Here is a 15,801-nt window from a genome sequence, read left to right on the forward strand (position 1 = left end):
CCATATATTTTGTTACAGCACATACAGTATCCTTCTGTAAATCTGTATATTCGTTCATAGTATGCAAACATCTGTAAACCACTCCATATTACCACGTATTTAACTTATTTAAATTTTGTACAAACTGAATATCCTGCACTAGCTACTATTGCACTCATATATATATATATCATAAATATATATTATTTTTATATATATTTATATATATATAATAAAAATCAATATCATGTAACATGGACACACCTCTAAGAGCCAACCCATTACATGCACTGTCTATAAAAAAAGGAGTGCTCACTCCACTCTTGTGCTCTTCAGTTTGCTGACCAAACATGCACATACTTAATATACTTTATCTTTGTTTACTTGTCTGTATAACAACAGGCTTTGCATGTAAATTACTATCTAAGTTTGAAGTGAGAAGCATGTTTAAGGAAGGAGATATTATGATAGGTGGCATTTTCCCAGTCTCTTCAAAAGAAGAGAGTATACTTTATTCATTTGACAACAAACCACAATGGGCAAAATGTAATGGGTAAGTTTAAATAATATTAAACTGAAGTTTAACTAAAGATTAATTTTTATAAGCCTTTTTTTACAGTTGTGTTGTTTATTAACTTTGTTGATTTCCACAGATTTGGCTTACGAGCTTTTCGTTGGACGAGGATCATGATGTTTGCAATAGATGAAATAAATCAAGATAATCGTTTGCTTCCCAACATTTCCCTGGGATATATAATTCTGGACTCTTGTTCCTCTCCTACTAATGTTCTGAGAGCTGCGCTTACTTTCATGAGCACATCACAGCAAAATGGCTCTCAATGTCATCCACCTCCCATATTAGCTGTTATAGCTGAATCAGCCACTACCCAGTCTTTAGTAGTGGCTGGTGCAGTTGGACCATTTAAAATACCTATGGTAATATAAAACACATCTTTTCAGTAAAAGTATGAGCATCAAACAATATATTGATGAATTATATAACTAATGAATTTAATTAAATAACTTGTTTGTCCCTGAATAGGTGAGTTATTTTTCAACATGTGAATGTCTAAGTGACAAAACAAAATATCCTACATTTTTCCGAACAATACCAAGTGATTACTACCAAGCAAAGGCTTTGGCTTTCCTTGTTAGACAATATGAATGGACATGGATTGGAGTTATACAGTCTGATAATGATTATGGATTTAATGGGATATCAGCATTCAGAAAGGAAGTGGAGGCTCATGGAGTTTGTATTGCATTTGTTCGCACAGTCTTGCGAACATATCCCCAAAGTAAAATCTCTGAAATTGCTGAACTGATAAAGCAGTCAACTATAAAAGTAATTCTTGCATTTGCACCTGAGAGAGATATTGATCCTTTAATGAAAGAAGTGGTAAAACAGAACATTACAGGAATACAGTGGATTGGAAGTGAAGCCTGGGTAACTGCAGCAAGTCTTTCCACACCAGAAATGTTCAAATCGTTTGGAGGAACATTAGGACTTGTTGTCCGAAAGATGGATATACCCAAGCTGGGACCAATTCTCAAAGATATCAGCCCTTATAAAGATTCAGAATCAAGTTTTGTCAGTGATTTCTGGGAAACATTGGTGGGCTGTAGACCTCCGTCTAAAATCAATTATTCAAGTAATGCCACTAAAATGTGCTCAGGAAAAGAAGAAGTTGATTACAAAAACAATTTCTTTGATGTATCTCAACTTAGAATAGCATATAATGTATATCAAGGAGTGTATGCTATTGCACATGCCCTACACAAAGGGATGTTTTGTGAAAGGCCTGAAAGCAATTTCTCAGGACTGTGTCTTAATGCTTCACAGCTTACCCCAAATCTAGTGAGTTTTAACTGCAACGATGCATTAGTTAGGCTCATAATTGAAAACACTTCATTCATTATGTTTTATATTTTGTTTATAAGGTAACTGAGCAGTTGAAAAAAGTACATTTTGTGGATGCATTTGGAGAGCTAGTGTTCTTCGACAAGAGCGGAGATCCACCTGCCTCCTATGAAGTCATAAACTGGCAGCTGAGAGACGGTCAAGTGCAGCATATTCCAGTTGGTCGTTTCAGCACATCTGTAAATGGACAATATGAACTTGTGATTAATGAAGACAAGATAGTCTGGAGCACTGGAAATTTGGTAGTATTATTATTACAACTATTTATTATTATTATTTTTATTATTATTATTATTATTATTATTATTATTATTAGTAGTAGTAGTAGTAGTAGTAGTAGTAGTAGTAGTACTTTAATTTCATTTTATTTTATGTCATCTAATATATTCTCTCTCCAAGACCCCAAAAGCTGTTTGCTCAGAAATCTGTCCACAAGGCACAAGAAAAGCACATATTAAAGGTTTACCTCTGTGCTGCTTTGACTGTATCCCATGTGCTGATGGCTCTATATCAAATACAACAGGTGAAGTGGCCTGCTAACTACTAATGCTGAAATAATTACACTAATACAGTAGTCCTCATCTCTCACCATGTCATTTATTTCTATTTTAGGAGCAACAGATTGTATCACCTGTCCTGAGGAGTACTGGTCTAATGAAAGAAAAGACAGCTGCATCATGAAAATAATAGAGTTTCTTTCATACACTGAAACAATGGGAATTATTCTTATGACACTGTCATTAGTGGGCACTTGTTTAACATTTTCTACTATCGTAGTGTTTATACATTTTAGAGACACACCAATAGTTAAAGCAAATAATTCTGAGCTGAGCTTACTTTTACTTCTTTCCCTTATATTTTGCTTCCTCTGTCCACTGACATTCATTGGTGAGCTAACAGTCTGGTCCTGCATGTTACGTCATACTGCTTTTGGCATTGCCTTTGCACTCTGCATTTCTTGTATGCTGGGGAAAACTATAGTTGTGGTAACTGCCTTCAGAGCAACATTACCTGGGAGCAATGTTGCAGCAAAGTTTGGACCACCTCAGCAAAGGGCTATTGTGTGTTCATGCACTGCAGTTCAAATAATTATTTGTATCCTGTGGCTAAATGTTGCGCCACCATTCCCAGATAGAGTTATTGAGCAGCGCAGTAAAAAAATAATTTTAGAATGTAACACAGGATCAGATGCTGCTTTTTATAGTGTTTTAGGATACATTGGTCTTCTTGCTATAGTTTGTTTGTTCCTGGCCTTTTTAGCCAGAAAGCTACCTGATAATTTTAATGAAGCCAAATTCATCACATTCAGTTTGCTTATATTCTGTGCAGTTTGGATCACCTTTATTCCAGCTTATGTCAGCTCTCCTGGAAAGTATACAGTAGCTGTAGAAATATTTGCAATTTTGTCTTCAGCTTTTGGCCTGCTGATATGCATTTTTGTACCAAAATGTTACATCATTTTAATCAAGCCAGAGAGAAATACAAGAAAACATGTAATGGGGAAAAATACAAAAGTTAATTAATTGTAGGTTTTACAAAGTGCTGCTCTTAAAAAAAATGACCCCTTGTCAAATATACAGTGTTCTTACATGCACATTATATATACACTACAATTTATGACAAATTATATAATATAGTATCTGAATGCAATGAGAGGCTCTTGGAAATCATTAAAGTTATTAAATTTATAAAATTTAATTTTCTTGTTTTTTATAATCCTGACACTGAATTGTGTAGTGATTTTATATCATATATTAGCAATATTTCTGAAAAGAAAGGACTCATAGTAATATTACCTACATAAGCTTCAAATGCAGGAGTGGAGTCAATGGTTACACCAAGGTCTTGAAGAAAAAAGGCCTAGAGTTATTATGTAATAAATAGTTTGGTTTCTTTTAAAAATAGTTATTTTGCATCATGTTATACATTATATGTCTAATCTTAGCAATATTACTAAAGATCCTAGTTCTAATATCTACAGGAACACGTGACAAGTGGGTGGAGTGACAGGTGGTGGTGAGGATCATGTTGAGGCACAGAGGGAAGCAAGGGTCATGGCTGCAAGACCAGAGTGTCCAGAACAATGTCCACAGCCAAGTAGAATAGCCAAGTGCTAGTTGAAGTGTTTCATGAATAAGTAGGTCTTCAACAGGTTGTTTGAAAATAGCCAGTGACTGTCCAGACATCTAGGGGAAGTACATTCCACTACCTCTGTGCCAGAACAGAAAAGCATCTTGTAGTATACTTACCTCTTACCCCGATAGATGGTGGGACCAGTCGAACATTGCTGGTAGCGCTGAGGATGCAAAGAGTGATGAGGGCTTTGAGGTAAAAGGGAGCTGGTACATTTTTGGCTTTGTAGTCAAGCATCAGTGTTTTGAATCTGATGTGTGCAGATATTGGAAGCGAGTGGAGGGATCGCAGCAGTGGGATGGTTGGAAACAAGTTGTGAAGCTTAGGTGGGTTGAAAACAGCTGCATTTTGGATCATTTGCAGAGGACAAATTGTGTTCATAGGTAGACCTGCCAGTAGTGAGTTGCAGTAGTCCAGTCTTGAGATGACAAGAGACTGGACAAGTACCTGAGCAGCTTGTGTTGTCAGAAATGGCCAAATCCTTCTAATGTTGTAGAGAAGGAACTGACATGAGCTTGTCATATTAGCAACATGCTATCATAATATGGGGGTGTCCAAATGGATAAAAAGACCAAAACACAAAACATAAACAAAAGGCACAAAAGCCCCCAATCCCCCCCCCCCCCACCCCTTACGCGTGGCTCCCGACGTGCCAATCCTGTATCATTCATAATATCCTAGGGAACCATGATCCCGGTGATATCCAGGAGGTGGGAGCGAGGCGCCTAGCGAGGCAGGTGGGAAGAGAGTGGCACACGGGAGCATAGCCAGAATGGGTTGAGCAACGTCCACAGTTGAGCAGAAGGGCAGAGCGACGTTCCTAGCCGAGCAGAAGCGTTGAGCGACAACCCCGGACAAGCCACGGCCAGACCCATGTACAGTAGGTCTGAAAGGGAGGGAGGGTGGGAAAAATCCTCTACCACAGAGCAAAAATAATAATAATTTTATATATATATATATATATATATATATATATATATATATATATATATATATATATATATATATATATTTTTTTTTTAATATATATATATATACACACACACACACACACACACACACACACACACACAGGGCAAACATACGGGCCTGCAACACCTTCCGTGGACAAGAAGTGAGGTGGGGTCCTCCACAGGAAAACAGGAAGTGAAATGCCATCCCCCAATTGAACAGATGCAGGGTGATATTACAGGACACTGAAAAAAAATAAAATCAATATCAGGCTGGTGACATTCTCCGCAGGCAAGAAGTGAGGCACCATCCTCTGTGGAAAACAGGAAGTGGAGTGACATCCCCCACAAGAACAGATGTGGAGAAATGTCTGCTGAAAAATAAACAAAAAGTCCAGGGCACAAAAAAAAAACCTGTCTAACCTTCCTATTTTCCCTGGGTCTATTTGAACCGGGTGAAAGATTTTAATGAGTCATAACTTGGGTTTTCTTCCACGTATTTGCCTGAAATTTACCAGGATTTGTTCCAAATTATGAACTTTGCAAGTAAAATTAATTTTGTCTACTTTTGTTGAACTATGTGTTCAGACCAGTATATACTTGTCTGAACTATGCACGCATTTGTTTCCTCTCTTATTTAAAAGTTTTATTCACATGAAATTATGTCATGTTTTTGAGTGGGGGGTGGGTGGGTGTTTGTGTAGCTTGTTGTTGGTTGATCAGATGACATCAGGTGGGCAAAATAGATATTACAAGTGTAAAATAGATTACACACTGAATGGTGATCTGTCAGGGATCAGCACGGACTTTCGGCCATGTGTGTTTGTTGTTCCTCGTCACGTGTCTGCCCCGCCTTCGTCTGCTCCTCCCTGTCACCACACCTGCTCCTCATTGTGTCATCATTGTCTTGTGTATAAATGTGAACCACGTTGCTGATATTGGTTGCGTCTAGTCAAGGTTGAGTTTCATCATGTGTATTATTTTAGTACTCGTCATTGCACTGTATTTGTCTATCATTTAGACCCCATTCCTTTGAAGCTATCCTATGTATGGGTCTGTCTCCTTCCTTCTCTGGTTGTGACAGAATGAATCCGCCAACTCAGACCCAGCAAGATAGCTTCCAGCTCGGACCAGCCATTTTTTTTTCGTCGTCTTCTCCCGGACTGTTCCAGCAGTCTAGCTAGTAGTGATGGCCAGTTCGTGAACGAATCGTTCTTTTGAACCAGTTCTTTTTAGTGAACTGGATGAACCGGTTCACCAAATCGGACTGATTTGTTCTAAACAGTTCACATCTTAAGTCAGCGCTGATCCACAGGTTACTAAAGTTACTCACTTTCAGTCATGCCTGACAGTCGGTCCGACTCTAAATAAACTAATATCCCGGAGTATATGTAACTCCTGTACACTGAACTGAGACATATTGTGCTGAGAGAACTGTGAGCTATATGATACTCTGCATGTGTGAATTACTAGACCGATACAGCGAATCATCAGTACAGAACTGAGAACTGCTTGTTCCGGACGCGTCCAAGAACCGATGAACTGATACAGCGAATCATCAGTACACTGAACTGAGAACTGTTTGTTTCGTAAGCGTCCGAGAACTGATGAGCTGTTGATACTGCGCATGCTTGAATAACTGAACTGATACAGCGAATCATCAGTACACTGAACTGAGAACTGGTTCTTTCGGACGCGTCCGACATACTGAGAACCGATTAGCTGTTGATACTGTGCATGCGTAAATCATTGAACTGATACTGTACAGCAACAAATGGAAATGGTTATGATTTAAAGTTTTATCAACGTATGAGTGTTTAACTCAATTGCATTAGTTTTTTAAACAGCTGATGGAGCGAAAGAAACATTTCAAAATGATGCTTTTTTTGTGTTTTTGTAAGTTGATGAAGATTAGTTTATTAACTTTATATCTTTAAGAAACGCAAAACACCCACGTTCGCACATCAATGCCTGTACTGGGTGTTTTAGTTGCAAAACTTAAACGTAAGAAACGTATTCAACTAAAGTTATTATTACAAAAAACTTGATTGTATCTGCCGGCAGCGGTGGGATGAAAGAATTTATGTCATGACTTCAGGACGTAAAAGAACTGGATTATAGAACTGGTTCATTAAAACAAACTGTCCGAAAGAACCGGTTCACGGAAAAGAACCGAACTTCCCATCTCTACTAGCTAGATCCATCTTAATCATCGTCGTCTTCCCCAGACTGTTCCGCCAGTCTGCCTGGATCTATATTAATCTTCGGCTTCCCCGGACTGTTTCGTCAGTCTTCGTGGACTGTTTTTCACTCTCTCTTTTTTTTCTTCTTCTCCCAGTGCCCTGCGGCATCGCCCCACAACATTTTTCCGGTGAGGGACGACGCTCCTGCCGGATCCTCTGAGGATGACGTCGCCTCACTTCATCTGCGGGGGGTGTTGCAGGCCCATGGCAGAAGATTTTTCCCGCCTCTCCCCCCTTTTATTTTCCTCAGGTCGTCGAGGCGAGGGTTTGGCTGCGGTGCGTCGGGGGACGCTGCTCGGCATGTTAGCTCGGCTGTGGATGTCTCTCGGCCCTTCAGCTTGGTGATGGACGTCACTCGGCCCTTCAGCTTGGCGGTGGACATCGCTCAGCCCTTCAGCTAGGTAATGGACGTCGCTCGGCCCTTCAGCTCAGCGGTGGACGTCACTCGGCCTCCCAGCTTGGCTATGGACTTCGCTCAGCCCTTCAGCTCAGATGCGGATGTCGCCGCGGCTCTAAGCTCGGCTGTGGATGTCGCTTGGCCCCCTCTGGCTGCGCCGCCGTGTGCCCTCCTCCCCCCGCCAACTTCGCCATGGTCCTTGCTCCCCTCACCTGCCTTCACCATGGTCCTTGGTCCCCCATCTGCCATCGCCGTGGTCCTTTCTCCCCCCATCTACCTCGCCATGTGCCTCGCCCCCCCTCCTGAAACTTGCCATGGGTTTTGGCGCTTCGGGAGCCGTGCCTCAAGGAGGGGGTACTGTCAGGGATCAGCACAGACTTTTGGCCATGTGTGTTTGTTGTTCCTCATCACGTGTCTGCCCCGCCTTCATCTGCTCCTCCCTGTCACTACACCTGCTCCTCATTGTGTCATCATTGTCTTGTGTATAAATGTGATGGCAGCGCGGATTCATTGGTTGCGTCTAGTCAAGTTTAGGTTTCGTCAAGTGTATTATTTTAGTCCTTGTCATTGTCCTGTATTTGTCTGTATTTGTCTACCATTCCTTTGAAGCTATCCTGTGTACGGGTCCGTCTCCTTCCTTCTTTGATTGTGACATGACCATTGTAGAATTTTTGATTTACAAGCATTCGTGTCAATTTGGTCTGGAAAAAAACATTATATTATTTGCTGACATTAAAAATGGTCACAATGGTTTCAAAACAATCTCCTGCCTTTGAAATATACCAGCCTGTGCATCAACTTTTGTGCCTCTATAGTGAAAATATTTACAAATTTCTTTTTTTTTTCCTGAAAAATGAGGCATTTTTGTATATAAACAAGGTTTATTATACCAAATATAATTTTTATTTTGCAAAATATATGTTAATATGTTGGAAACAAGTTAGACTAAAAAGGTGGAAAAAAATGTCGATCATAAATACTTATGCCATACATATATTCAAGGAACACAGGATAAGATGTTACTATCCTTTGTGCAAGCATTTCCAAGAGTTCATGAACAGAGAACCTGAAGAAATTTAGGAACGCATCATCAGTAGTGTACCTTTGGTTCCTAGGGTGTTTTGGCCTTTCACACTATACACCCTCCCCAGAGGTGGCCAGCGACAGGGTGATCAATCCTACGCTTGCGTCCCATACCCAATTAGTCATAGGAGTTGCCTTGTTGTTGATAGCCAACATCCCATGGGACTATGCATGGCAGGGGCATCCTCCTCCCTGAGTCAAACACTCTTGACCACATACCTCCTGATCCTCTCACTTCGGGGCCCAGCTGGGGTCTTTCCTCTTCATCCAGAGCCATTGACTGCTGCCTTCTGCCGCCTCCGATACAGCTCTGATTGCCGAACGCTGGCTCTGGCCCTTAATTCGCAGGTCTCTAAACAGTCTGGTCATAGATGTTGCCACAAAACCTCTGCAGCCCACCTCCACTGGTCGGACTAGTGATGCCAAGTGTAGCATCCTTGGGTGAGGCTTGTTTTACATGCTGTGAGAATGTGCCTGAGGTTAGCTGGCATGGAACAGAGGGCACATTCCGGCTCTTCACCATACCATTGGTGAAGATTATCTGGTGTTGGAAGGACGTCATATGTTGCTCTGATGGAAAAGCTCAACCGCTTCGCTTCCATGGCCCACATTTCCTTCCAGCTTATCTTCCTCTTTTCCACACTGTCCCATCGAGTCCACTGTCCCTGTTTGCCAAGAGAGACTGCCTTAGCCCACCTTGCAGCCTCCTGCTGATGGCGTACTTCCTGCACTACCATCATCCGCCGCTCTGGTGCAGTGGCCTTACTCCAGACAGCACGGCTAGTTAGCCCAAGGCCTCCTCTTCCTTGCTGGACATGATCCACAATGTCATCATGTCTGAGGGCTGCTATTGCCTCCTGGACTGCCTTTCCTGGCCTCCATTTGCGCCCGGTTGCCAAGGTCGGTGCATTATAGCTCACCACTGGGTCTCGAGATTCATTCAGTGTCATCTGGAGCCTGGTTTTTGCACACTTGAATTCCTCTGTTAGACTGGTGAGGGGCAGCTTGAGGAAACCATCTCCATAGAGGCATATGGTGGTAAGGCATCGTGGAACTCCGAGCCACTTCTTTAGGTAGTCTGTGACTCCTCTTTCTATCTTCTCCTCTATTGAGATTGGAACCTCATACACTACTAGGGGCCACAACACCCGGGGTAGGAGACCAAGGCTTTTTACTGGCTGCTCAGACACTGTTGGGATTTGGACATCTCCGATGATACATACACACATACACTATATCATATATCATATATACAAGGTCAAGTTGGCTCAGTGCTCCAAATTTGCAAAGGAGGTCAAAACAAGGGTTAAAATGTCAGAAAGAAATGGCTAGATACTATCCTGCTGGGTCTGTGTCTGGCAGAATCTTTCTGTCATAATAGGGGGGTGTCTCAATGGATAAAAAGACCCAACAGAAAGAAAAACATCTATTAAACATAACCAAAAATACAAAACTCAAAAATAACAACACAAACCACGAAGACATTACAGACACAAAACAAAAGACAAGGATTCCACTTTGCCTTTGCTAAATACTTAAGACAATTAGACACATAAAGGAGATGTGCTGAGGCTGGAAGGAATAGACAAGGGCGGGGCAGACACTGGAAACAAAAGGCACATGGCAAAAGTCCAGGCTGGATACTGACACATGAAATGGACAGTTAATTGTCCATGGCTACCCCGAAGTTGCAAGCTGTGACTGAAGGGTAGATCAGATCATTTTGCAGGAATATTGCAAGATCATGACCTGGAGATTAATCACCTGGGATGATTAGAAGTTCAGTTTTGCTAGGATTGAGCTTCAACCGATGAGCCATCATCTACGATGGTATATCGGCCAGATATGCTGAGATCCGAACAGAAGCAGTGGTATCTGAGGGTGTGAAAGAGAAGATAAGTTGTGTATCATCGGCATAGCAGTGGTAAGAGAGCTGTGTGAGGAAATAACTTCACCAAGAGAGTGAGTATACAGGGAGAAAAGAAGAGGACCAAGTACTGAGCCCTGTGGGACACCAGTGGAGAGTCAGGTAGGAAGCAAACCATTCCCTTGCAAGATTCCTGAGGGTGAACAAGAGAAACTTGTGGTTAAACATTTCGAATGCTGCTGAAAGGTCAAGCAGGATGAGGACAGATGACAGCTTGGCTGATCTAGCAGCATGTAGTTTCTCAGAGACATTCACAATGGCTGGCTCTGTCAAATGTGCTGCTTTAAAGCCAGACTGGTTGGGACCTTTGAGGTTGTTCTGTGAGAGATAGACAGACAGTTGATTATAGACAATGCATTCAAGAATTTTTGAAAGAAAAGAAAGAGATGATACTAGTCTGAAGTTACTAATGTCTCATGGATCCAGAGCAGATTTCTTCAGGATGGGAAAAACCCTTGGTCTCTTGAAGGTAGTTGGCACATGACCAGATGTTATGGATTCATTGATGATAGTGGTGATTAAGGGCAGAAATCCTTGTGAGATGGTCTGGAGCATAGTGGAAGGGGGTGGACCTAACAGGCATGAAGAACAATGTGTTAGCAGCACGCCTTTATAGTTCATGGTCTCAAAAATGGCTGCCGCAAGTGAAAAATGTGTTGGAAATGAAAATCCAAGATGGCCTCCGACATGTAAATAGCATCATCAAAATGGAAGTGACTAACATGAGTCGGAAACTGCAGGGAAACATGCGGACCCAGTATATTTTAATCTGTGAAAGATGTCAGAAAACCAGGGTGTCATCATGGATAAAAGTCAGACCCAAATGCAGGTGTCAGACAACAGGTCTTCTCAGACCCGCTGTCAGGCGTTACTGGGTTTCCCAAAAAGAAAAAAAAAAGGTTGGCAATACTCGCAAAGATGTAAGTGTAAAAGTGCTGTTTATATTACAGTGCCCAAGAGGTGAATACCAACCCAACACTATATACAAAAAGTAATTATATATATATATATATATATATATATATATATATATATATATATATATATATATATATATATATATATATATCCCAGATAGCAATTACGTTTGGGCCACATGTGGGTATTATCTGGCACATATGGCCTAGATGTGCCATGGCTATACAGATATGGTCCAAATTGTGGCCATATTTGTTTTGCCATAACTTTAAAATTGGCTGGAAATGCTCTCTTGGTTCACAACTCATTTTGAGGTATATGGCACAGATAACAACGAACACATGAGAAGCATATGTGGTTGGGCTATGGCACACGGTGAGAAACATCGACTTGTGGTAAACTTTTGGCTTATATGTGGAAAAACACAGGAATCCTGAAATCAAGTGTGGCAGACATCCGCCGTTCCACACCTCAGGTTGCTATGCATCTTCCCTCCTATTGGTGGAGTGAGACTACGGCACGAATGTGACTGAGACTCTGACAGTGGGTGGCATTTCTGCTTTCCTCACGACTGTGTAAGCTACGTTCAGGTAAGTGATTGCCACTTTACAGTCATATAATTGAAATATGCAGCATTATGTGTCAATATTGCATGTTATTAAGCGTTTAGTTATTAGTTTAATTGAGGAAGGGGTCAAATTAGCTAATATTTTCCTCGGTTTAACAATACAGTTTAATGTACGCTAGGGATCTGCTGGTTTGGCATTTTAAATTCCGATGTTTTTGGCTATAAATCAACAGTACTTAAGTAAAGTTGGCCGCATATTCACAGATTGGAGTCCCAAGTCAATAACTCCTGAGCTAAATGCTGTTACTACACAAGTAACACCTCTTTTCTATCGTAGTAATGTAGAGAGGCAGCTACAACCCAATTTTTCTCAAAATCTGCTTTCTTCCGTGGTGGACAAAATACATGTCTCTATGTGCGAACCAAGGGACCATCTGCAAAGTGCAAAACCCGAAAAGCGAATACTAAAAACAGTCAACTTGGGAGAAATGTCTTTTTGTATAATTTTTGTTTTTTTATATGAAAATATTTCCCCCAAAAGTAAAACACATTTCCCCCAAGTAAGTGTTGTAGTATAACTATCAGGACATCAGTGATGTGTGAGCTGAATTTGTACATATAGTGTATAAATATATGTGACAGTACAGTGTATTGTTTTTTAGTATTCGCTTTTCGGGATTTGCACTTTGCAGACGGTCCATTGGAATCTGTCTCATGCACTGAAAGTCATACGTGTCTTTTTTAAAGCAGAATACATCCAGTGTAAATTTTAACCAGTTGGTGAAAAAGTATTCTAAAAACAAAATCTAAATAATTTGTCATAAGAAATTATGGTATTATTATGGCCCACATATTGAAAAATACAATTTGCAATTCCTTTCGCAAATATACTGGAAACATTTTTTTGTCAATCAGAGGTGGTTAATTATTGCAATTAAAATATTAAAGGAGGAAATTTATATTAAATGATTTTTTCCCCTATTATCCTCCAGCTCTAACTTCCATATTGTATTGCTGCTAGCATTATTTAAATTCATCTTTATTGCAGAGACCGAGAGGGGGGAAGGAAGGAGTGAATGAAGAAACACGAGGCCCAACAAAACACTGCCGACCCTCATTAGGAACATCAAAACTCAATTTCTCAATACAAGTTAATCTGATTTTTTGTATTTTTTTTCTGTGATTTTTATTACTCGGAGTTGAATACATTCTTAAATGTATTCTTATGTTTACTCTTAAAGCTGTAATTAGTTAAACACTTGTTTTGAAGTAAATTGTTTTGAGTACATTTGTTGTTGAGTGTTTCATTTACTTTTAAGTTAATAAGACTTTTACATACTGTCAGCTGCATGTGTGGCACATATGGGCCAACAGATTTTAACGGAACTCAACCATACTAAAATTGCATATAAGGCTCATATTTGGGCCACATTAAATTGTATTATTTGTATGTTTGGTGGAGTTATGGCACTCCTTTGGTTCGGTTTTGGCAAAGAAGAGGTGTGCCATATTTAGGCCACATAAATTACATTTGGCTCATGCTTGGTAAATGTACAGCACTGCTTTGGTTCAGTTTTGGCAAAGGAGATGTGGGCCATATCTGGGCCGACAAACACAAACTAATCTGGGCCACAGCTCAGCTGTTTATCTGGCCCAAATCTGGGCCAAAGGAAATTTGCTGACTGGGATATATATAAGACCTCTACTTCAAGACAATAAACCAAAATTGCTCACGGCACCACAATTGCACGCTCGCTAGCCAGGTAAACTGACCCAGATCATTCTCTGGGGCACCTTCTTATAGGCCAAGCCCCGCCCCTTTTTGGGTAAGACCAACATTATCACCAGATGTAAGTAAACAGGTAAGTATGTACATTTACACCACACAACACCATTACATATATAAACATATAATCAATGAAATATTTTGAGAAACCAAAAGATGATCAAAATAACAAATAATAAAGATAAACAAAACTGTTATTCCCCCTGTAACAGACAGGACAATGGATGAGCCGGCTTCCAGCTGCTTCACGCCGACACGCCCACTCACAGCGGACCCGGCGCTATTTACCCAGGTCGCTGGTGGCGCTCGGCCGATGATGGAGAAGCAAAGCGGAAGACCGGCAACACAGACGCCGACAAACACTCATAACAGGTAAGTATAGACACACCACAGGACAAAACATTAAACGCAAGACAAAGCTAACATGTGTGTGTGTGTGTGTGTTGTGTGTGTGTGTGTGTGTGTGTGTGTGTGTGTGCTGCACGGATCAACGGGCATAGGGACAGTTCACTCTCACATCACCTCCCCCCCTCTCTAGGCCACGAACTGACCGGATTCCGGGACAGGTAGTCGGCAATCCTGTTCTGGACCCCACGCCGATGTCTGACCTTGAACTGATAGGGTTGCAGAGAAAGGTACCACCTAGTCACCCGAGCGTTGTGGTCATTCATGGTATGGATCCATGTCAGAGCTCGGTGGTCAGTATCTAAAGTGAATTCCCATTCCCGGCATGTAATATCGGAGGCTCTCCAATGCCCACTTGATCGCCAGCCCCTCTTTCTCCATGGTAGAGTATCGCCTCTGTCGGGGTAACAGTTTCCTGCTCAGGAATGCTATGGGCCTTTATTCACCCATCTCGCCCTGGGCCAGGACTGCTCCAATCCCCACATCTGAAGCATCTACCTGAACTGTGAATTCTTTTTTTGAAGAAGTCTGGGCTTAGGAGGACGGGGCCCTAACACATCTGCTTCTTCAATGTGGTGAGGGCCAGCTCACAATCCTCAGTCCAGACAACTGGGTTCTTCATACTCTTAGAGAGCAGGTTGGTTAATGGGACGGCAGTGGTCGAGAAGTTTAGAATGAATCGTCAATAACATCCCACCAGTCCCAAAAAGGATCAAACCTTCTTCTTTGTCCGTGGTCTTGGGTTGGATGGCTTCTACCTTGTCCACCTGTGGCCTCAACTCACCGTTTCCAAGATGGTACCCCAGGTAGTTGGTCTCTGCCTTCGCCCACTCACACTTTGCCACATTCAAGGATAAACCAGCCTCTTGGATCTTGGTCAGGGTGTCTCTGAGGTGCCGAAGATGATCCTCCCAAGTTGCGCTGTGAATGACCACGTCATCCAGGTATGCAGCTGAACACTCTTCACAGACTCTAAGGACTTGATCCATGAGTCGCTGGAATGTTGCCGGGGCCCCATGCAGCCCAAAAGGTAGGACCGTAAAATGGTATAGCCCCAGTGGGGTCCGAAATGCCGTATAGGGTCTGGACGCCTCCTTCAGAGGGACTTGCCAGTATCCTTTACACAGATCCAGTGTGGTGGTTTACCTGGCTTGACCAATCTTCTCCAGCAGGTCGTCGATGCGTGGCATGGGGTAGGCATCAAACCTTGACTGGGCGTTCAGCTTCCGAAAGTCAATACAGATACGTAATGTACCATCTTTCTTTGGGACAATCACAATGGGGCTATTCCACTCACCCTTCGAGGGTTCAATGACTCCTAAATCTAGCATCGTCCCAATCTCTGCTTGCAGCGGTGCCAACGGCCTCTCAGGAACCCGGTATGGCCGCTGTCATGAAGGTGTCTGGTTAACCCTTTAAGACCTAAGGGTATTTTTACAATTAATTTTCCGCCTGGTTTTATTTACTAAAAAGCTTGTAAAACATCAACCC

General features: G+C 41.7%; 1 protein-coding gene across 1 annotated transcript; it reads left to right on the forward strand.

The window, feature by feature from the left end:
- The first annotated feature begins 337 nt into the window (after positions 1 to 337).
- Positions 338 to 3,479, forward strand: LOC113652550 (extracellular calcium-sensing receptor-like). Its single transcript, XM_047822590.1, has 6 exons — positions 338 to 532; positions 633 to 915; positions 1,022 to 1,837; positions 1,921 to 2,142; positions 2,300 to 2,423; positions 2,513 to 3,479. The coding sequence occupies exons 1-6, from the start codon at positions 423 to 425 to the stop codon at positions 3,421 to 3,423; spliced, it is 2,466 nt and encodes an 821-aa protein (XP_047678546.1). The 5' UTR covers positions 338 to 422; the 3' UTR covers positions 3,424 to 3,479.
- Positions 3,480 to 15,801: the final 12,322 nt, after the last annotated feature.

Source organism: Tachysurus fulvidraco, chromosome 13 (genome assembly GCF_022655615.1).
Source record: "Tachysurus fulvidraco isolate hzauxx_2018 chromosome 13, HZAU_PFXX_2.0, whole genome shotgun sequence".
Taxonomy (NCBI): Eukaryota; Metazoa; Chordata; class Actinopteri; order Siluriformes; family Bagridae; genus Tachysurus; species Tachysurus fulvidraco.

What these genes read in the sequence shown, in the direction of transcription:
- LOC113652550 (XM_047822590.1), top strand. Translation starts at nt 423, where the DNA reads ATGTTTAAGGAAGGAGATATTATGATAGGTGGCATTTTCCCAGTCTCT. An exon ending in CAATGGGCAAAATGTAATGG is followed by an intron (nt 533 to 632) that starts GTAAGTTTAAAT and finishes TGATTTCCACAG; the next exon opens with ATTTGGCTTACGAGCTTTTC. An exon ending in CTCTATATCAAATACAACAG is followed by an intron (nt 2,424 to 2,512) that starts GTGAAGTGGCCT and finishes TTTCTATTTTAG; the next exon opens with GAGCAACAGATTGTATCACC.